The following is a 23,532-nucleotide window of genomic DNA, read 5'->3' on the forward strand; positions in this document are numbered from 1 at the left end:
AAAGGGATTATTCGACAGTTTGGGAAATTATATTATTTAAAATGTAAAGAAAATGTTTATACCACTCTCATATTAGAAATGGCATGGATCTTCTTATGTAAAGAAAAGCACACAGCTTATTCATCAAAATGCAGAAATATGTCTCAATTACTTGAAAACTAAATCTGCCATCCAAGCTTAACCGACGTGGTTCTTTCAAATGTTTCTAACGATAGGATTTCTTTATTTAACATGTAATATCTGAATGCAGTTTTAAAAGATTTATTGTAACTGATTTCTCCACCGTATTTTGGGCTTTCAGGCGTTTCAAGAACTGAATTCATTAAGTAGATGAAAAGAGACAGCCAACACAGAGTTCAACACAAAGTCACTTTATCATGTTTTTGGGGCAGGTGGAGCAACTCTGCCTGGGGAAGAGGAGAGAAGGGAGTGGGAGTGAGAGTCGGCGGCGTGTCTCCAAATAATGATCTCCAGGTATTTTTCGGATAATCCAAAAAACGGCAGCTCAAATCAAGCCACACATTAAAAGTCAAAATGTAGATAAAAAAAAAAAAAGTCCCAGAGGGTCTTGAAAGTACACACCACTTAACCAGCATCAACACGTAGCAGCATATGTAATGTTCACAATGTTTGACTGGTATAAAGTCCCCTATTACACAGAGAGACATTCATTTTCCAACAAAAGAACCAAAAGCTGATCAGTAGACATTATGGGATGTGGTGCACCTCTGGCTGCATTGCATTATACATTGGGATCAATGATCCTCTTCTGCAGCCTTAGCTTTGACATTGTGTTATGCAAGTGTACTTGAAAATGTTCTACGTGTGGGCGTCTTTAAAAAGAATAGTTCTCTTCTTATACAGCCTTACATTGTTTTTCAGCATGTGGACATCATCAGAACATTTTAAATGCTAATCGTAGTCAGTATCTTTGACCTAAATTCTGACGAAATAAATATATCTGGTATCCATGACTTTCAGTTTCCTCCTCTAACTCCAGCATTCTTTTTACAGATACTTTGTAGAAACAGGAAAATAAGCATTAGGAGATATGTTAAATGAATGACAACAAAATGACATTACACTAAACATTTTGACAGCCCAGAGGACTGTTTGAGGGTGAGAGTCCAGCACATCTGATCCGGGTAAAGTCACAACATTAGTCTGGTTAAAACACACTCCAACCTACACAGAGAATCCTCTTCAATCACCATCATCCTTAAATACAGATATCAAACCTGTCAGGAGACATTTCTCAATCAAAGATGGTGGTGAGATCTCGGTCTAAAATGTTTTGTAAGTGCCTCTCAATAACTCAAATACTTCCCCACTCATTTCCTTCTTTGTCTTCCCTTCGTTCTTCATTCCCATCTGTCTGTATGTGCTATTTGATTTAGCAGAGGTGTTCCTTTAGTAACAGTCCAAACTGAGTTTCCCTGCTGTCCTCTTTGCGCTCCTGCTCCTCTTCCTCACCACAGGTTAGCTAGTACACCTGATCACCAGTGTTCATGCAGTAAAGGTTTGTAATTATTCTGATCTGCTGCTGTAGACCCGCCCTACCCAAGTGGAGTGAATTCAGAGTCCCGTTCTTCTCTGCTGCAGCCGTGAGTGGCGGTCCTGGGGGACTGAACCTTGCCGATTTCTTCAAGGGCGCTGGCCAGAGAGTCCAGGTCCCCCGAGTCCTGGTGCTGGGCTTCCCACAGACTCAGAATCACTGAGGAGGGGCTCTCCTGACATGCAAAGTAGCACAGGTTCCTACAAGCCAGGGAAACAGAATTCTGTATTACAGTGCCGATCACATGGGAGGAGTAACAAAGGAGAGTGTCAGTTAGTGATTCATCAATGAAGTGACTGCCTTGCACTATCTATGATAAGAAGACACATTTTAAAAGATGTGCTCCAGTGATCAAGCTTCCCCCAAGTTTATTTTGTAATAGACTAAACAGCCAGATTTCCTGACTTTTAGCCCCATGTATTGAAAACTCAAAAACACTGGATCTCACATTTACCACAATACAACTCAATCAAGTTTTTTCATTGAACATTTTCACTTCTTCAACACTCCAGACCCGAGTCTACAGATCCATTCTGGGGTCACATGGTAGAAAATAGTTGATGTGTGAATCCATGCTAAATAATATTTTTTGCTTTTGATAGTTCCACAAGTTCACTTCAATATAACATTTACTGCTAGTGCAGTACTTTGTGTTATATACAGTAATAGTATTGCCACTCTTACATTAATAAGGAATCTAGCTTCTTCCTTTATCACTGAGAAACAAAACGACCTATAAATCAAAACAATACATAATTGAATGAATACATAAATATTCCTCATTTGGTGTGTACCCAACATTTAGACTTTTTCATGTTTAGAATTCATGTGCATATACATTTTGTGTATGCAGGATTTTGCCTTTTTTAAATATGGTCATTTCTAAATGCCACGCCTGCTTTCTCTATAGAACCCTTGTCTGTCAGTAATACAGTCAGCATAGATCAAGTCAACTCATTTGTCTCGAGTAAAAGCATTGATGAAGTGAAATCCAGTTACAGAGTGTAGCATGGTTTATTGTATAATAAAGTCATGATTTTCTTTGTGTACTGTTGTTATAACACCTATCCAATAGAGAGCACTGTTTCCTCACAATGAGATTTCCTCTGTTGCCTTTAACCTTGTTTTCTTTTCTATCCCACTTTTCCATCCTTGGTATAAAGATGTTCCACACATTCAGAGACATAATGAATCTTAATTAAGTAGAGACATTTATAATAAATGCTTCTTGGTGAAAGAAATACGAAATCCTTTCCCATTCTTCAGTCCAAGATGTTTGTTCTCAGCTTCGGTTTGAATATAATTCCTTAATCACATAGTTTCTGTCGCAGTTTCTTAGTGAATCTTTCCCTCTTATGATTCTTGATTTGGCAAAGAGAGCATTTTCTACTTTCAGTACTTCCTTTTCTCGAGTGCTTGAAGGAGCAGACTGTGAGCTCTTGATTATTGACTCCTCTTCTAAAGCACAAATAGAGATCATCCAATTCTAAACACCTAATATCCTCTGCAGCCTACGCAAATAGTGACCTGGCACAACCTCCGAAAAGTTTAGCAGGAGTTGAAGGATGCAAAGATGCTGCTAATGAAGAGTGCTAACATGAACACATTTTCTTGCCGGAGGCTGGCCTGTCAGCGGTCTCAGACCTTCATCTTATTTCTGCAAAACACGGCATATTCACTGCACTTACTCTGACTAAAGATGGCTTTTACATCCCCCCCCCCTCACACTCCCTCTCTGTGTATGTGTTACTAGATCTATAATGAAATCAGCAGTGTGGCGTGTTACTGAAGGCTGCTTGGTGATGGAAGATTAAGGCTGACACAGTGCCTAAATTCTAGATTAAAAATAGTATTCAAAGTGGGAGCAACGTTTTGATAAACGAGAACATCCAGCATTTCTGCTTTTTATTCATTATCCTGTTATAACACCTTAAAGCAACATACAGGCACATTCATATATCTGAGCTTGTCCTCAGTGAGTGGTAAAAGACACCTGCATACAATAAAGAAGGATAATCAAATATAGGTTTCAGAGCTCTATAACTCTGACACCTCTCATACCTGTCTATGTGGAGCTTTTGAGCCAGGAGCTGCCAGTCCTTCCCCTTGGCATTAGCAGTGTCAAAGGTAGCGCTGATCCGCTGACGGATGGACAGAGGGATTTTAAAAGCCCTTGACCCTGTCTGAGAGGTGATGGTACAGTCTGACTGAGTGAAAAAGGGAACCACTCCCTTTTCATTCTGGCAGCACGGAGAAAAAAGAAAGAGGTTTTAGGGTGATTTTTGAAAATGCGGCTGAAATTCTCAAAATGAAGACAAGGACAAGGAGTTATCAAGACAATTTGCAATCTATACATGAAAAGCTCCCTGAGAGGCTCATTAAGCAAGCCCTTAAATCAAATCAAGAGTTTTTCAGCGTAATAAAAGAACCTATTAACAAGCTGCTTGACTGCCCACGTAGCGAGGACACACTGTCTGCCTCTCACTGCTCACCTCCACCACAGACGTGTACACCTGCAGGATCTGCTCTTCGCCTTTCACCTGGCGGACGCTGAGCTTGCAGGAGAGCTGAGACGACGAGTGGCTGTATCGTTCCAGAGAGAAGGCACACTGCAGGGGACGCTGGCTACTGGCCCACACCTGAGAAAAGGAGAACTCCTGCAGAGCAGCACAGACGGAGAAAGGACAATGAGAGGATTAGATAGAGGAGACAACACACTCATTAAATCAAAGGCATTAGTTATTTGAAAGCTGCTTTGTCACCCACTTTGCCGTGTAAAAAGATTAATTAAGAGCCAATGAGTGGCCTCTTTAACCAATCAATGGTGTTACCTAATCAAGCAGTTTACCCGTCAGACAGAGCACCAACAGGCATTCAGAGCCTCTGGGACCAAAATGTATCCTGCTTACATCTGGAGAAGAGTCATTAGTGCGAAAATGTAATAAAATATACATTATGTTACTGACTGTTGCCTGGGAGAAATAATCTAGTTACTTGATATTACTTTTGCATAATAACTATGGCTAGTCTCACATGCAAGCATTAGGTTAATCTTAGAGTCCTAAACCAGCATCATTAGTCACTGAATGAATCATTACGCCATCCACTTTTAGTTAAAGAACAGCCAACAGCATTAATTACACTGCCATTTCTTGTCTTTTATGTTTTCTTTTCTAACTTTGGATAACATGCCTTGATCAATCGTGTAAATGCCAAAGTCTTAGATCAGGAACTGTAACGTAATTTTGGAATGAAGACATGGATGCCTTAATTTGCCCTGTTGCACTTCCCTGCAAAGTGGCAGTTGGAAAACTAAGGAGCTTTGGAGTAAATGGAATCGAAGAGGCCAATTTTACCTTCCATTACTAACTACTGTGTGACCCAGACGGTGTCGTGGTGAGAGCAGGTCAAAAACACTGCTGTACGGATGAATCATCCTCTTTTCACATCCATCAGACAGGAGGATGGCTACTTGTGAAAGCCTCCTTTAGAGCGGAGTGGTGTCTGAAGGAAGCCTACAGTCATCTTCTCTGTAGGACCCTCACATGGCAGCTTTTACTCTCCAAAAAGCCTTGTTGGTATTCTGGCAGCACTACGGTGGGCTAATTCTGCTAATAGGATGTCACTGTTGGGATAAACATCACAGGGCAGAGCAGAACATGCAGTGTGTGGACCTCTAGGAAGATGTGTGTGTGTGTGTCTGCCTGGCAGTCATAATTAGTTTTATAAGGGTGTGTGAGTGAGATAGCTAGCTTTAGCGATCTCCTGCTGTGCCCTTGCTGCTGTCCTTTTGCTTTGATGTGGCCATGTTAGGAAAAGGGAAACTGATAGAGGAGAGGAAGCAGAGCAGATGAAGGTGCATGGTTTCTCTGTGACCCTCATTAAGGGGAGCTCCATTTACATCAGAAGTGCACACACTGTAAACTTGATTGCACTTTTACACTTACTGACACCATCCCATCGTAATGAGCTTCCTACCTGGCAGGTGGTGAAAGGCTTGATGCTCCAGAGTAGCTGTGGGACGTCCTGGATGGATACCTGCAGGCTGAACGTGTTCCCCCTGAACAGCATCATTTTAGGCTCTTCCAGCAGCCGCCCCCCCCTACTGCGCTCGCCCGCCGCCACCTCCTGATCAATGAGAGGAGGAGGGCAGAGGTTAGGGTCTATATTTTATTAGGTTGACACAATCTGAGTATCAAGCCAGGACTCAAAAGTGCTGATAACAGGAATCTGAATCAAAAACACTTCATCTGTACCACAGCGCGGACATTATTGTTACAGCAAAGGGAGAGTGCAGATAAAAGGAAAAAAAGTGTAGGTTGGTCAAATAAAGAGGAAAGCACACATGAATCAAATAAGTACATATATATATATAATTATAATATATAGAAAATAATAAGTAGCAGAGTTATTAAGCAAGTAAACATATAGAATGAGCGAAGTATATGAATAATAAACCAATATCCTCTCATAGAAACAGGTCTGCAAGGGTAAAGAGTTTTAAAGAAATGTAAGAAATTAAAAGGACTAATTAAATTAATTATCGACTAATTTTAAATAAAATAATAGTTATAAAAGTTAAGGAAGATTCTCTATATTCTCGATAGAACTCTAATAGGAATATTGTTGCAAAATTCCAGTATAAAGAAGCGCAAAAAAAAAATATGAAGAATAAATTAAACAAAATTTGATATTTGTACATTTAATTTAACACTTAACTTTACTTCACATCTGATACTGTACATGCATATCAATTTGCCACTGACCAGGACTTATTTTTTTTATCCAGATTTTGAACCTGAGTATTTTGTATATTTTGTATTTGTTCCTTATTGTTATCTATTACATTTGCACTCTTCCCACTATGTACTGCGATTACTGCAGAGCAATTTCCCCCCGGGATAAATTCTTCTTAGTTTTATCTCATCTTATCTATTTTTGCTTTGAGAAACACTGTGACCATGATGCAAAATAAAAATCCTTGCTAAACGAAAAATAAAAGCTGGCATTTTGAACCTTTAAAATGCACCCAAAGCGATTAGCCTCTGAAAGTTAAAGTTAACGGTGGCCCTCAGGAGCCACTGCTGCCCGAACATGAATGAAAGAAACTGACACACTGCATGGCTGTGAAAATCAGATGAGGGAAAAGAAAGCAGCCTGATTTGTTATTCACACATATTGGTTGTTGTAGACAAAGACAAGACAAAAACAGAGAAAAAGATCTCAACAAAAGTCCTTTGTCAATATTATTCCTTTTGCCTTGCAGACCTGGGATATTGTAATTCTCTGAATCAATAGGAAGCAACAACATCTGTGTGCATATGTACTTGTTTTTGTTTACATTCTCTGTATCTAGGGAATGCAGGTATGTGGGTGTGTGTCCGGTAGGCTTGGTGTTTTTCTTCTCAGCACAAAGAGAGGAAGGGATGCAAAGCATACTGTCTGTCCAGAAACTGATCAATTCCAGCTTCGAGCTCACAGGGGAAATTAATTGTTGTATAAAGCACAAACAAAAGCCAACACAAAAAGAACAATGAACAACTAACCATGCCTGACTTATGGAGAGGTGGTTCGGACTGGCTCCTGGTGCTCACAAGCTATTTCTCTTTGTTCACATGCAATTCTAGCACTTGAATGAAGCCAGAAGTGAAGTTCGGCCAGGGGCAGTTCAGCTATCAGCACGACTTGAGAAAAGCTGAATGTGTTTAATTAAGGCAGGAGACAAATTGCTCTTGCTAAAAAAGAATGTGTTGGCTGCAGAACACTGCAAAGAGGAAGGGCACACTTTTGTGCTGCACTTGAAAATGTGTCTGTGTTTTAACATGTTAAAATACTGTGCAAATGGAAAGCAATGCAGAAACACATTTAATTAACAGAGAGCAAATTCAATTACGCAAAGAAAGGGCAGAGAAGCAACCTTGGAGCATCTGTTGTCTTTGTAATTAAAAGTCCCTCTTTGTCTGTCTAGTCATCAAGCATCTCCCCCTAGCAGTGCTACTGAGCAGGCAGGTCTTCAGTGGAGCAAAGAAAAAACCCAGACAGCAATTCTCTCAGGCAAAACAAGCAGCCACAAACTCCCAACCTTTGCAATTTAGATTTCTTCAATCAAATATTTATAATCATACTATTTTGGGATTTGGCGGTTTAGTGGATGGCGATGTTGGCCTGTTGGTCAATCCACCATTAAAAGGATTGTCACGGAATGTTCTATATTCACTATTCCCAGATGATGTATCCTAATGACTTTTGTGATCTTCTTCCAGTATTGCCACCATAAAGGATGACATTTGTGCTTTTGGGGGAAATGTCAGGACAACTTTTGGATGGATTGTCATTAAATCTGGTTTAAACATTGATGTTCTGCTCAGGATGATTGCAGTCACATGGATGATCTATATCTTTATATTTAGAGCCAGCAACAGGTTTGTTGTATTTAGTTTTTTCTACAACTTTAGTTTTTAATTGAATACATTAAAATGTCACATGTCTAAGTACAGCCTATAGACTGAATATGTGAAATGGACAATTGCTTTGAAGATTGGAGTTTGGCATAATGGAAGTTTTGCCATCGCCTTATTGTTTTTTGGAACATAATTGATAAAATAATCATTATGCTGATTCAAAGACAACTTACATTTTGCGAATGAGTACATAAACTCATTAGGAAATGTTTGTTGAGTTAATATATGGAGTAAGAAGTAGGGTCATTTCCACATAGATTCTATGCAATCACACTTCTGTTTGCAACCCGTGAAGTTGCTGATCTTTAGAAAAAAGGCAAGCAGAAAAGAGCGATGAATGGGCATGGGGAAGAACTCTTTTCAGACCAGGAGTTGCCACTTTGTGCAGGTCGAATTTAAGGAATTTACTTTGCATCTTTCATACAGGAAACAGATTTTTGTACTTTTCTCCTGTCAAATATAACAATATGGTTTTCTGAACTATCTCAGCAAAGTAAAAGATTGTTGTTGTAAATCAGTATTTTTTGAAATATTGAAAAATCTGAACTATTAAATTGTAAGCATATAACTTTCCAACTACATTGAGTCATCCACATGTGTCCATTGTTCCCTTCAGTACCCTCCCTCTCTCATCCTACCTGAAATACGTGGGGGGTGTCGTCCACACAGTAGACCCTGAGGGTGAAGCCCAGAGAGTTGTTGCTGTCTGGACTTCCAAACACAGCCAGCCTCAGCCTCTTGGCCGCCTCCTGGTTCAGCGGCTCCCCCACCAGGGCGTAGCGCCCCGGGTGCTCCAGCAGCATGTGGCACCTCTGAGTCTCCAGCAGACAGTAGCAGGACGTGCTCTCCTCATCCACCGACATCACTTCCTGTGGAGACAGCATAAGGAGAGACCAGATTTAGTTTTGATGCATGAAGAACATCATCTGAGCCATAAATAGTTACATTTAGGTTTCATCATAAAAACAGCTTAATAACAGACCGCACCCTACCATACACAGTGGCACTGAGCATACTGATTCATGATTATTAATATTTCAATTAATGCCAACAAGTGTTTGCAGAGGCCCTAAAAAGGTTTTAGCTTAAAAAGGACCTATTCTTATTTGTATGTAGTGTCTCTACTGTGACATGTTTCCATGCTTTAATGTTCAAAAATATCTTTATGTTTCTCATACTGCCTGTGCTGCAGCATCTCTTTTCACCCTCTGTCTGAAACCAGAGCCCAGTCTGCTCTGATTGGTTGCTGTCTGGTCCTGTTGTGATTCGTCAACCGCTTAGAGATGTCCCATGCCTTATATATCACGTACAATCTGTTGGAGTGCTAGCCAATAGTAGCGCAAGTTACATACTGTAGTGATGTCACTATGTTACAGGGAAGGAAAAACCCCAAAAGCATAATATGGCATGGTTACTTGTTGCACATTTGATTCATTAATCCCTCTTTCTATCTATTATTTATAACCTGTAAAAAAACCCAGACAAGGTTATTATGAACCAGGCAACAAGGTGCATAATAACTCTGTTTTCTTTTGAAAGAAGTGGCTCTATTGTTTAAAGATATTATTAACACCCTTGCACAGATAGTAACCTGGAAACTTTCCCTAAGGCATCGACTCAGGAGGAGGAACTGTGCAGAGCTGAACCCCGGCCAAATGAATAATGACACATCAACTAAACAGATGGGGATACAGTAACACTGACAAAACGGATTAGTGGGGTGCAGATGTATCCGATGGCCAATTGCTCCTCATCTTGTGCTCAATCCTCCCTAAATCACCTTTGAAACATAACTGTGACCCACGTGTCCCCTCTGCATATGGCCCGGCTGAGCAATACAGGGTAATTTATAGGCCCACAGCTTCCTAAACCGGCTCCATTAGCGCTGCAGCAGACATGAAGGATCTCCATGGCATAGCTCTTCCCCGCCAGGCAGCCAGGGAGAAATGATGGAGTCAAACTCTAGCAGTACAAAAGTGCAGACTTTAATGGGAATGGCACTGAGAGGCAGACGGAGCGAGGGGGAAGGGGAAGAGAGGGGGAGAAAAGACTTCCATCCACCATTATATTACTAATTCCAGAGATTAGGTTTTGAGTAAGCATCCTTCCTGAGATAAAGGGCTCATTATTTCAGTGACAGAGACGGGTCAGGCCGTTACATTTTCTCGGAGAACGTCTCTTCTTTCTTCGAACTCGTCTGTGTCTCTGTCTGTCTGCCCCTCCCCGGCCGACTTTCTGTCCTGCATATAGCCGTCAGTGATGGCTGTTTTGATCGCTCTCTTTTGTGCAACGCGCCTGCTGGCAAATTACGTCTGTGTAAATGTCACACCGAGTGAAAAGACCAGGCTGGGGAGAGAACATCGGCCCTTCCAAGGTTACGCAAACGCCGGTGGCTCTGGGGTCACCGTTACTCGATGAGGTCCCCGAAGCTTTTTGATGAGGTTAGTTAAACATTAAAAGAGCATCTTAGATATGTCTATTGTCCTGACACGGCACAAGAAAAAAGGGCAGAGAGTGTTTGGATTGAAGTCAGATGTCTGAACAAGTCTCTGAGAAACTGCGAAGAGGCTCTACAGGACAGAGTTGAAGGACTTTCAGAGGTGTTATTTTACTGAAAGAGCTTGAAGTGAGAAAAGAAATCTCACAGGAGCAATCACAGAGATAGAACTATGCTGTATTTAGAGCAGTGAGCACTTAAATATAAACACTTATTATTATATTTGTTAACCTCATACTGCTGTATCAGTTTGGACTAGATACTTAAACCTTTTTGCAGTTAAAACAAATATTTTCTAGATATTAAAAAGCTAGTTCAGGGACATTATTTGAGCTGAAGCTCACTTCTATTTTAACGAGTAGCACTTGTGGATGATTTACCAATGTTTCTATATTTTAGTAATTATACTGTATGTCTATGTGTTTTATCTCCGGCTCACTCACTCACTGTTGCAGACAGAGGTAGTCATTTGTTTCCATTTGACACCAAATGGGTTTTTGATTAAGATGAAAACAACACTGCTAAAGCAGATGGATCTATTTGCTGTGTGTTCTTTTCTACAACTCACATGCATCCACAATAAAGTCAGTCATGGTAGTCCCAGTATAATAATTACTTTCAAGAATAATTGAGATGATATACTTAAAGGGGACCGGACCTATCATGCAAAATGCACTTTTGTACATCTTTTATACATGAATATGTGTCCCCGGTGTTCCAGGGAACTCACCAAGTGTCAGAAAACACAACTCTCTCTATTTTCCTCCATACCCAAATCTCTAAAAAAGGGGCTGCAACGGATCTGATACAGACTGATCCAGATTTGAACACTGTCCTGACGTCAGGACGGTGGAGCTACGGCTATTGGTAAATTCTCCACCTATCAGGGGAATGAGAAGTTGGGGCTCGAAAGCGCTGGAGACGCTGTAGTGCATATGCCAGGCCTGTAAGTGGCACTGTAGTCTGCCACAAAAGCAGCGAAGAAGACTTCCCTTGCATGGTTGCCATGGTTGCCCTTCTGTTTATTCTCCGCTGTGACTCTTTTTCTCCCTCCCCGAGGCAAGCGTTTGCATCTCCTGCTTTAAAACAAATGAATAATGACTCTATATAATCATATGTAAGGGATAATGTGCAGCGAAGCGGTCATTATGGGGAAAAGAACACTGACAGGCTGATCAGGAGCCCGACGCGAAGCGGAGGGATCTAGATCGGCATGAAGGTGTTATGTATTATATGAAGATTGCTCCACTTTCTCCGGTCCCCGAGATTGGGCTTCCAGTAGCTCTGGAGAGAGCTTTAGCACCTGTGGCCACTAACGGTCATCATTTCTCTGCTTTGTTTCAAGACCCGCATCAGAAAGCTTTTGAATGGTGGTACTTTTCCAGTTGGTCTACCTGCTTTTCGCGTAGCTCTGCATGTCGTCGTTTGGGTGCTTTTTTTTCTGGGGATAGGCACTCCTCAATCCACTCCTCCATAGTAAGGTCACCCCGGAGATCGAAGTTAACCTTAAATGTTTCCATCTTAAGCTTTGTTAGTAGTTAGTTATTTCCGTAACGGACGTAATGTAACAGTTAACGGTTGTAGCTTTTCTCAGACGCGGAAGGATACATGACTTGTGAAAAGTAAATACAATTCTACCCGTGATATACGCTCATTATATTTGACTTGTCCGTTTTATAATTAAGCAATAGCTGCCGACCAGTGTTGGGACTGTAACGCAACTACTTTTTGCGGTAACTAATAGCGTTACTAGTTACCTATTTTCATTAAGTAACGCCGTTATTGTTACTGTGATTTAAATGGGTGCGTTACATTATGTGATGGAACTGAACCGAATTTCCCTGCGGATGTAACTGAATGGCAAATACAGCGATGTCCTCTCACAGCACCATGGAAAAGTGAAAGTAACCAGAGAGGAGTGATGATTGGTTAACGCGGGTTAACATTTCAGGGTAAGCCAATCAGAGACAGAGTTGGGCGGGTCTTGCCTTATGGGGAAAATACACACACACACACACACACACACACACACACACACACACACACACACACACACACACACACACACACACACACACACACACACACACACACACACACACACACACACACACACACACACACACACACACACACACACACACACACACACACACACACACACACACCAGCGAGAGCAGCAGCACATTTGCAACTTGGAGGACGCAAAACATATTATGGTAAAATATAAACTGTGTGCAGGACAGAAAGCATTGTCCACATCGAAAAACAGCTATGCCAATCTCCTGAAGCACCTAAGTAATGTACATGGGGCTATAAAACTAGTCGCCAAAGACCCCACCGTCTCAACCACCGTCAGTGACCCAGATGGAGCAACACCATCTAAGCAGCCAAAAAACGATTTTTTTAAAATCACCACATGTCACACAGAGTCAACTAAATAGATTGATTGCCAGGTATGTTGAGGAAATGCTGCCCATCGCAATGGTCAAGTCTGTTGCCTTCAGATAACTAGTCAGCAAAAAACAACACAAAGACTTGTATTTGTATTGTTATTATTTTTAAGGTAAAGTAAAGTAACGTATTACTAGTTACTTTTATAATTGAGTAACTAATAAAGTAACCAGTTACTTTTTTGAGAGCAGTAACTATAACTATTACTAGTTACTTTTATAATTGAGTAACTAATAAAGTAACCAGTTACTTTTTTGAGAGCAGTAACTATAACTATTACTAGTTACTTTTATAATTGAGTAACTAATAAAGTAACCAGTTACTTTTTTGAGAGCAGTAACTATAACTATTAAATAAAAAAATAAAATAAAATAAATAGTCCCTCCGTTACCTTCTGCACAAAACATGAGGTGGTTGCTATGCAACAACACTAACAGCTAGCGAACATATTAGACAGAGAGCGTTGATCCATTATTTGGCTGTTTATTTACATTAATGTGTATGTTGCTGTTTATTATGCACCCACTGAAAAACTGTCCAGCATCAGTAGCATGGCTTACGTGGTCACTTGTATAGGTTGAGGTTGTTCTAGGCTGTTGCTTGGCGTGGCGAGAATATTGCTCTACTTTCTCCGGTCCCTGAGATTCGGCTTCCAGTAGCTCTGGAGAGAGCTTTCGCACCTGTGGCCACTAACGGTCATAATGTCTCTGCTTTGTTTCAAGACCTGCATCAGAAAGCTTTTGAATGGTGGTACTTTTCCAGTTGGTCTACCTGCTCTTCACGTAGCTCTGCATGTCGTCGTTTAGGTGCTTTTCCCCCCTGGAGATAGGCACTCCTCAATCCACTCCTCCATAGTAAGACCCCCCCGGAGGTCGAAGTTAATCTTAAATGTTTCCATCTTATGCTTTGTAAGTTTGTTTCGTAACGGAAGAAATGTCAATATATTTATAAAACTGACAAGTCAAATCAATCAATCTGATTGGTCGATAGTGTTTTTGCGGACCTCTTTGATTAAAGATTTGAAAACTTCGTTGCTTGCTTTAAAAGTAGCACAATTCATTATGTCAAACCTTGGAAAGTATCTAGATATCCCTGCCCTAATGCCAAAGGAACTGCACACTGAATATGTTTTGCCGTTTGATGTCTATGTCTGGACCGCTGCGTAAAAAGGAGGGTTTCTGCCCCGTTACTTCTCCGCTGCTTTCTTGTTCCAGTATGGTATACTGTTTTTCTCAGACGCGGAGGGATACTGACTTGTTGTGAAAAGTAACTTACAATTCTACCCGTGGTATACGCTCAGTATATCACGGTTAAGAACCAATCAGATTGCTTGATTTGACTTGTCCGTTTTATAAACTCCCTTATGCCATTATCTACTGTTGTGCCATATAATAAATAAACATATGGATATGATTGTGCTTTTTCTTCCCTCACAATGTAAATTGTGCTTGTTGTGTTTTATTGTTTTACCAGCTGCAATGCATAATTCATAGATTCATACAAGAGAAATGCTTTGAAACACCATTATCATTAAACTAGGGAAATAAATGAATGTTTGAATGACTAATAGCAGTCATTTGGATTTGGTCTGACACTTCTTTTGGATGTATGACAGCATGAGGTAGAGCTTGAAAGGGCTACATTTTATACAGAATGACAAATCTGAGCTGGCAACCCTGAAATCGACTCCCTGCTTGCATGACCACACTGCAGGATGGACATTTTCATCAAAGTAAGTGGTAGCAGTTTTATCAGATGGTTTTGATATTCCGGGCACTAGTGGAAGTTGTGTGTTTTCACTTGTTAACATTCTGCACTCATGTTGCAGCCGGGAATTTGGACCTGATAAGTGAAGCTGAAGTTAAATAGAAATTGCTCACCTCCCACTTGTTTTCCTGCGTCTGCCTCTTTAGCCGGATGGTCCAATTATCGGCTGCAACCTCCGCACAATGGGCAATGGTCATGGCTATGGGACAGGACAGGTCCAGGCCGGGGGGGCCGTACGTGACTGCGGGGCTCAGGAAAAGCTCTGACCCCTCCTCGGACACAGAGCTGCACCACAGAAAAACAGTTAAGTTACATATCAAAACAACAAATGTTAAGAATCCTAACTCCTCTTGAATCACTAGACTGTAGGGGTGTAACCGTATTCGTCCGAACGCCTTTTTTTGAAGGGAAAAAAGTCTGTCACTCAGGGCAGTATCCATTACACTATATATAATCCAGGGGCGGTATTGCGCCTAAAAGCTGTTTGCCTGCCGCCTTTAAAGAGCAACTTCCAGGTTAAAGACACCTGTGAATAAATGTGTAGGAAAATGATGAATACACTAGATTTTCCCAAAAAATATACAGAAATATACACTACAGTGACATCTGGTGTCGTTTTTGTAATACATTTTCACTTCAGCATAAAAAAGCCTCGGCTCGTGACCTCCCGCGTGTGACGTAACATGGGGGAAACAAGGGGGAGAGCGGCCGGTGTAACGTATTAATAAACATGGATCCCAATGCTAGTTTCGACACAGAAGACACAGAAGAAGTTGAACATGAATATTCGAATGCATATGATGGACCACAACCTTATAATTATGAGCCTGCTAGGCGTCCAAGAGACCAGGAGCAGCCAAGGATTAGAAGAAATAATGGTCACCGGAGAGAAATTGAGCTGTGGTGTGAGGAGAACCAGTGGAGAACTGGGCAGCTATCTTGGTGAGTGACCGGCGTTAGCTAAAGAATGTTAGCTAACGTCACATCACAACATTGTGAAGTTAGCTATCATATATCAGGCTATAACTAAAGTAGCATTGATAATATAGTAACGTTACTGGCAGGACTGTTGATACTGATCCATAACATAAAGTATCAGCCGTATCTCGCGTTACCTAATGCAACTCCACACTACGGTGCTTTGTACCGGAGGGGAGATACGAGATACGGCTGATACTTGACGATCTGGCGGAGAAAGGTTGTGGAGCCTCCGTTGATATGCCGTTGTAAATGGCTTGATGGAAAGCAGGTGTGTAGTCGGGGAGGGTGCACAGCTGATTGCAGCAGGTGAGTGGAAGTTGAGCCGGGAGCCAGGAGTGACAGCCACCACGCAAACACAAACAACACAGACAGGGGGAAACAAACAAACACAAAGGAGACGGCTGGAGCAGTACAGCCACCACAGCGTTACCTAATGCAACTCCACACTATGTCTTACGGTGCCGTGTACCGGAGGGGAGAGAGAGAGAGAGCAGCGAAGGGGGGGGGGGGGGGGAGAGAGATGTAATACGGTTTCCTGATAAAGCTGTGGAGAGTATGTGCTGCAGGGAGGTGGATGCACAACGCACCCGGGAACGAACGCTAGCTCCGGTCCTTTTCCCGTGAGGGAAACTGTGGACTCGATGTCCTGACAGGCTGGTATTTGTGCAACCTGCACAAACACAATACTGCACCATGATTACAAATGGTGAAATACAATGTAAAACTACAGAAAAATACCAGCTCACTAAAACACAACCGCTCAACACTACACAACTACTAACTATACCCAGGGTCAGAGAGCGGAGATGTTTACCCTTTGTGATGTAATATGACGTGTTTGACGTATGACCCTAAAAAAGAGCCGTTTTTAAGAGCAGAGCTCGAAATTGCTCCTTTCCCTCTGAATTCCTGCCCTTATGTCTCGTAAAACATATCAAATCCTACATTCACTTTTTCAATTGTAATTTTCAAGCAAGTTTAAGCATAAATGTAGAAAAAAAAAAACCTGCAAGATGCTCTTTAAACAACAAATGAAGAACAAGAAGAAAACACAACAAAACGAACAAAATACAAGAAGAAGAGAAGTTAGTATGGCGATTTCAGATAACACACAGGAGCTAGAACCCACCTGCCTCTTTTAAATCAGCTGTGTGGGAACATTTTGGGTTCCCTGTGGACTACAATAACGATGGAGTGCGAGTGGTGGATCAGACGAGGACGGTGTGTCGGCGTTGTTCGACAGCGGTGCGGTATGCTAATGGTAACACACGCTAAACATGCTAAATCATATCAGAAGGCATCAGCCAGATTTGCCAATCACCGGAGCCTTGCAAAAGACAACAGCAGTTCAACAGCTTATCCCCGCTGTTTTTAACCAGTTTAGCCCTGAGCCTGTTTTTCAGGTCTCAGGCTCGAAAGTGACATTCCCAGAAATGACCATATCTTCCCTTCTAAAAGGATTAAATTAATAATCTTTTTTCTCAAAGTAATGATAAACCTCTGAGTTGAATGTAGAAAAAGTCAGAATCAATATAGATGTTTTGTATTTTAAAGAAAATTCAGATTGAACATAGTAAAAAACTGCAAATTATAGTGTCCGTCCAAACATTATTTTTTACTTATAGTGAAAACTACCCTTTGATGATGGTAAGGTAGACTAAAAGCTTTAGGAATTGTTGGAGATTTGGTGGATGTTTAAAACCAACCTCGTCTCCGCGTGTCGTTTGATAAGCTGGGTAAATTCGTAAAAAGGAAGGGATTAAGAAACACCAGAATGCAAGTGAAACAATAATCTTGTTTTAATGATACAAGGTAACAATACAAATACAAAGGAATCACGAAGAACTCTGCAGAGTACTCCGGGCTCAGGTTCTACCACGTGTGAGACAGGTCTCAGGAACGGCCGGTCAAAAACAAGACCGCGAACCAAAGGAAAACACAGTGTTTCATACTAAAAACACAGGAGGAGGTGTGTGCGTGCTTTCCCCCAGAGGTCATCTTATTGGCAGAGACCAACACATGGCCTGTCGCACCCAATCAGTGCGACACAGAAGAAGAAACCCGGAAACAAAAAGTCTCTTTCAGTTTGACGAAGACCAGATACCTTTTGGTGTCTGGTACGAACCTGCTCTAAACAACAAGTTTCCTTATCTTATTTCACATCTTGCAGCCAGCACACACACATCCCCTTTATGGCCCTTTGTCCCTGAGTCCATCTTCCCGCCTCAGGCTGCCACACACAAGTTAAAAGTATGTTTTAAGATATAGTTGTTATAGTTGGCTAACTATACGTAATACATGTAAATCACTTTCATATCAATAATAACGAGGAACACATTACCTGTGCTCTTAAGCAGTATTAGAGATGCTTTTCAAATAGTCAAACTTCACACAGGCCTAATATAGAGAACACACTCATTTGTCCTACCGCCTTTCCATTTGTTTGAGCTATTGTTCACATCTTTACTTCAAATAAAAGGTTTCACATTGTATATTTCCAGCTTCCTTTACACATACTGTTATTATTAATACATAGTAACTAACCACACACATCTATTGAAAACAAGTCGATTTCCCTGATAATTGACATGCTGAAAATGCTCTCTCGTCCCTATCATAAAAGCTGCTTCCATTTCATATAGAGTAATAAAACATGTTTAAGCTAATTTCTCCACAATGTTTGTAGCCATTTAGTACCCACACATGAAAGAATAAGAACAGAGGTATAGTTGAACAGTAATCACGCAGCACATATATTTACTGCAATGAAAACACACACATTTGCCCTAAGCATGTGTAACGCACCTCTTCTTTTATGAGGGAAACATTCCACAGTTTTGGAGCTATCCCCAAATTAGGATGTCCCCTGCTTGCATCCCTCTCTAAACACAAAGACTTCACCTCAATATATTGGGGAGGGAAAATATACTTTGTCCCTTCAAATTTAACACACATGAATATATATAAGGTGACATTAAAATGAATATACCAGATTTAACTTTCCTGCCATAACACGTTACTTTAATACTTCAAATAATTCAAATAATCCTTCAGAATCCAAAGTACAACATATAATAAGTACCCTGTATCAAGATTGATACAAAACAAGTGACATTTGACCTTTTTAGAGAGGTTTAGCAAAATAAACTCCACCTCTGAGGTGATTTGGGTGGAAATGGGGGTTTTACCGTTTCTCTGGAACCCATTGGTGGATTTTGGTGATTTACATCTCTTTCTGACCGTTAGAGCCAATAGAATCTAAGGGGAATCTCCCCACTCACACACTGCGGACGCAGTTTTGCATGAGAGTGAAGCTATAGCTATAGAGCTCTAGCTCTGACATCTGGAAACCGAAAAGCAGGTTTATTGCTCATGGATTATCAGAAATCATTTCAAAGGGACACAGACACATTGGATTAACCTATGGATTAACTTCAGCAGCATTTTTATTGTTTTAATGCCATTGAAGACAACTTTTGACCAGACTATGACACAGGTGAGCCATGTTAGCGTTTTTAGCTACCTAGCGCCATATGTTTTGATGTCTGTTCTTGTTATTATCTCAGAGAGTTCGTATAATTGAGTGATAATGAAGGGTACCCCTCGATTCTGTGTCACCTCACGATGTGAAACGATGGGTTGGGATGTGTAGCAAAGATAAATAATAAGGTTTTGTGAGTGAATTTCGGTGCAGTCATCTGTTAGCATTTTTCGCTCGTTGCTAATTCAGAGGCTCAGCGTTAGCATTGTGTTTTTTATTTTTTATTTAAATGATCAGTTAGATGAGTTTCTTCCCGTTACATGGATATAAAACATTCATAGTTTATTAAATGAACATGCCCTCAGACACTGTTTCCTGCAAGATGTTGCAGGAGGGCCCCGGTACCGGGGTCTCTCGGGCTTTACAGGTTGGAAGCCAATAGACATGAAAGAGAGACCAAAAGAAATAACGGAAGCTATTGGCATATATATTTCAACGGCTATGCGCCCTTGAAACACTTTCTTATTATTTATTTTGTAATATTTTCAAGACATTCTTTTTATTATAGATAATACGGCCATCTGAGTGTGTGTGGTACTGTGTGTGTGTGATGTTTGTTTTTAACTGTGTAATATAGTTAATTATTCAACATGTTAGAGTTCCTTATTTGTATCATGAAACCTGCACTACTGCTCAAAAATAAATAACAACGAACCTGGAATGATGCATTTGGGACTTTTTTTGCTTTTTCTTGTTGTACCGAACCCGTACCGAACCGTGACTCCCAAACCGAGGTGTATACCGAACCTTGAATTATGTGAACCGTTACACCCCTACTAGACTGTCAATCAAATGTAGACCACTCCCCTATCCAAGCCCATAGCACTCACTCCCTTCTTTCCCTCCAGAGACTGCAGGCAGAACAAATGAGACCATTGTGAGTTTGCATATGGAGATCTAAATTGTTTGGACCTTAAATCTTTACAATTATTTTGTTATTTGTTAAGCTATATTCCTATTGATTTGTTCCTACATTGTGAGGAAAAGGAAGCATTATTTAAGGTTCCTATTTTTTTCCATTGTCTACCTGACGTAATATATTACCTATATTCTTTTATATAGAGAAAATCCTCCACAGTACATCCAGGTCTTACTATCCACAAACCACCGGATTGACTGCAATCAAATGTTAAACAGTCTTTTGCATCCAGTGTTTTAATGTGCACCCCACCTGAGATGTTCAGTGAACCACCACTCCATCAACTATAGTTTTTTCAACAAACATTAAAGATGGTCCTTTTCTATTCCAGCTAAAAAAAGAGGGTATGAAAATGAGGACGTGATCATCATTATTAATGAATCACTGCTTACACATGGATTAAAATAGCAGAGATTGACTATAAACAAAGTAAACTCAAATCCTTGGACACTCATAATGAATCAATCCCTGAGCAGCTGACACACAGACACACAGATAGAGGAAGATTAAAGCACCAAGACTAATGGACAGTGGGGCTGGGGAGGACAGGCCCTAGCACACAGCGTGTAAGCTCCGTGGGTCGATGGAGCTTATGAAGCCTGTTCTGGCCAGCCTGGTGACAGATTAGCTGGGCCAAGCTGCTTTTGGCCAGGGGCCCAATCTTGGCTGCAAGCCCCGAAGACTGAAAGCAATCAATGGGACCACCATCAGTCATGCAGCTGGCCCGGCCGGACCCCTTACACACAGGACACGATGTGGCTGCTGTTGTCACTGGGGCGGCATGGATATTTCTCAACATCATTAATGCAACTGCAGCAGGGACAGGCGCTGACATGAAAGCACAGATGCATCACAAATGTGTAAAGTGTGCGTGGACCCACACACAAATACAGGGAATACCCACAGAATGAGAATGAGATAGATGTTAGAATACATTTTATTATAGGTGACACTTCTCATGTTGACACTGTTACACCTCACTTCTTAGATAACCAAGTCAATGGCTGTGTTCAAATGTTATTCTAATACCAAATATATTTTACAATAAATGATTTAGATGAATAGGAAAATGATCAATTCGACCATCACTTGAGCCAAATGTTACATTTACTGTTGTGTTTTTTGCCCATCCAGTAACCCAAAACTGAAAAGAAAAAATCAGCTTAGAATGATATAAAATGGAGAAACAAAATAATTGCTCATATTATTTGCCAATTCACTTTCTTTGACAGTGAATGTAGCATATTGTGTATAGTAGTAGAGCGCAGTATTCAATTGGGACCTAGCTCCTGGTTCATTCTACATTCCTTACAGGGGTCATGAGTGTGTGTGTGTGTGTGTGTGTGTGTGTGTGTGTGTGTGTGTGTGTGTGTGTGTGTGTGTGTGTGTGTGTGTGTGTGTGTGTGTGTGTGTTTTGTGCCAAGAGGGTAGGTTTCCCAAGGAACAAAACCTGAAACCAAGGTTTTTTGGACTCTTATTTTTTTTATTTTTCTGGTGCAGATTTATGTGTATGTAGCTTCTTTATTATACTGTTACGTTTCAAAAAATTAAAACGACAACACTTTTCTATCTAAAAATAATACCCCACATGCAGATAACACCGTGCCCTGCAGCCACAGGCTCTAAGACACCAAGGTAACCTGCTACTGAGACTATGGTAATTATCCAGACTGCCTGTGAGCATAGATTAAAGGTCTGGTTATTTAGCATCTCTGATTGTGGTTATGAGAATAAAGAAGTACCACTTCAGGAAGATAGTTGAAAGGTAAATATTAGATTGGGGTTATTAGTTAAATCGCGTCTCTTGTTATTGTGCTGTCTATTGTTACATTTTTTTCACACAAAAGCATCAAATGTGGCAGTTATTGTTTTTATTTATTTCATTTAGCTCAGAACACAATAATAAGTAACGTATTGACCATGACTCATCAGTGAGAGTCTCTAAAGTTATCACATTGGCATGGAGTTCAACAAAATTACAGGCATAAAACTGTGCTTGGAATTATACTGAATTCATGTATTTGGTTAGTGTAAATTCATCCAATAAAAGGAACATCACTTCCCTGAGTGACACTATGCAGTATAACTTGCCTTCCTGTAAAGGATGGTCAAACAACTATTAGCAACTCACGGTTGTCTGCCTTAGGCTTTCCCAGATGTCATCACTTCGTCATTTTATCCTAATACATTTTTTTTTGTAATTGGGTAGTTGACGTGACGCCTTGTTTTTCTGTTCATGGTGACAAATATATATAATAACTGGTGATGTTTTATTAAAATCTCTAATCTTGATCTTCAATAACCAATCCATCTGTAATTCATGAGCTCTATACTTCTAATATTTAAATATTTGGTTTGAAACATGAACATTGTCTACTGGTGTGACTGTCCGGGGTCACATTGCCAATCTTCAAACTACTGTAATAAACAAAATAATAAAATACTTTAAAATAGCTTTTATACACATAATAGCAATGTTTACTTTATGAAACTATAGGTTTTAAGTATTCATGTACAAAATCCAAATGCTTATGACGCATTACATTTTGTCCACAAAACTGATGTCCACCTAGTGCAGGGGTCTGCAACCTTTTTGACCAAAAGAGCCATTTTGCTCCTTTTTCCCAAACATTTTTTTGTCTGGAGCCGCAAAACATATTTCATAGCTAATAAAGTTGTATTTATTGTTATGTCAGACAAAAACTACAGTTTTTTTGGCATTTATAACTCTGTCCACGCAGAATTAAATCCTGTGTTCCTCCGGTACTTTTCTTTGATGTATCCATAGTTCCCTCATGGAGCCGGGGGTCAGGTTATTCACCTCCAAGAAAAGGCGCTCGCGCGGGACCGTAGCAGGATGTGACGCATATTTTAGTTGACCTAATTTTTTAATGTTTTTTATTTATGTGTCAAAGTATCACCTCAAAATACAAGATACGAAACTTTTTCAACCGTGCAACAAAATATAAATATTCCTACAAATACTTTTATTTTATTTCCTTCTTATTTTTGTCTAAACTCAAGGGAGCCAGAGCAGAGGGCTTAAAGGGCCGCATGCCAACCCATGACCTAGTGTGACACCATTTTGTGAATATAGAACAGGTATTAATTTGGGGACCCATCATTGAGAGAGGGCCTTATTTATCCAGGAAGTACAGAAGACATCCCTGGACCACATGCAATGAACAGAGGGTGAGTTTTGGCTCAGATATTTATCATAATATTGCAATTTTTTTGTCAGAAATGGGACCAATAACGCTGTCCTTTGGTGTGACTTAATGAAATTGTTGATATGAACATTTTAATACATTTATATTATTTTACATTTAAATATGATATGATTTGAAGGCTCTCTAG

The 23,532-nt window shown here is 40.5% G+C and overlaps 1 protein-coding gene across 1 annotated transcript in view; it reads right to left on the reverse strand.

Annotated features, from left to right (window-relative positions):
- Positions 1-355: 355 nt before the first annotated feature.
- The window catches only part of LOC307024272 (netrin receptor UNC5D-like), a 208,726-nt gene continuing 185,549 nt past the window's right edge, over positions 356-23,532 (reverse strand). The window contains exons 13-18 of the mRNA XM_079658261.1: positions 14,848-15,019; positions 8,655-8,885; positions 5,534-5,683; positions 4,048-4,212; positions 3,617-3,795; positions 356-1,755 (exon numbers count right to left, since the gene is read on the reverse strand). Coding sequence (XP_079514387.1) covers positions 1,557-1,755; positions 3,617-3,795; positions 4,048-4,212; positions 5,534-5,683; positions 8,655-8,885; positions 14,848-15,019 — 1,096 coding nt within the window. The 3' untranslated portion in view covers positions 356-1,556. The remainder of the gene's footprint in view (positions 1,756-3,616; positions 3,796-4,047; positions 4,213-5,533; positions 5,684-8,654; positions 8,886-14,847; positions 15,020-23,532) is intronic.

This window comes from Notothenia rossii (genome assembly GCF_949606895.1).
Source record: "Notothenia rossii genome assembly, chromosome: 11".
NCBI classification, from domain to species: Eukaryota; Metazoa; Chordata; class Actinopteri; order Perciformes; family Nototheniidae; genus Notothenia; species Notothenia rossii.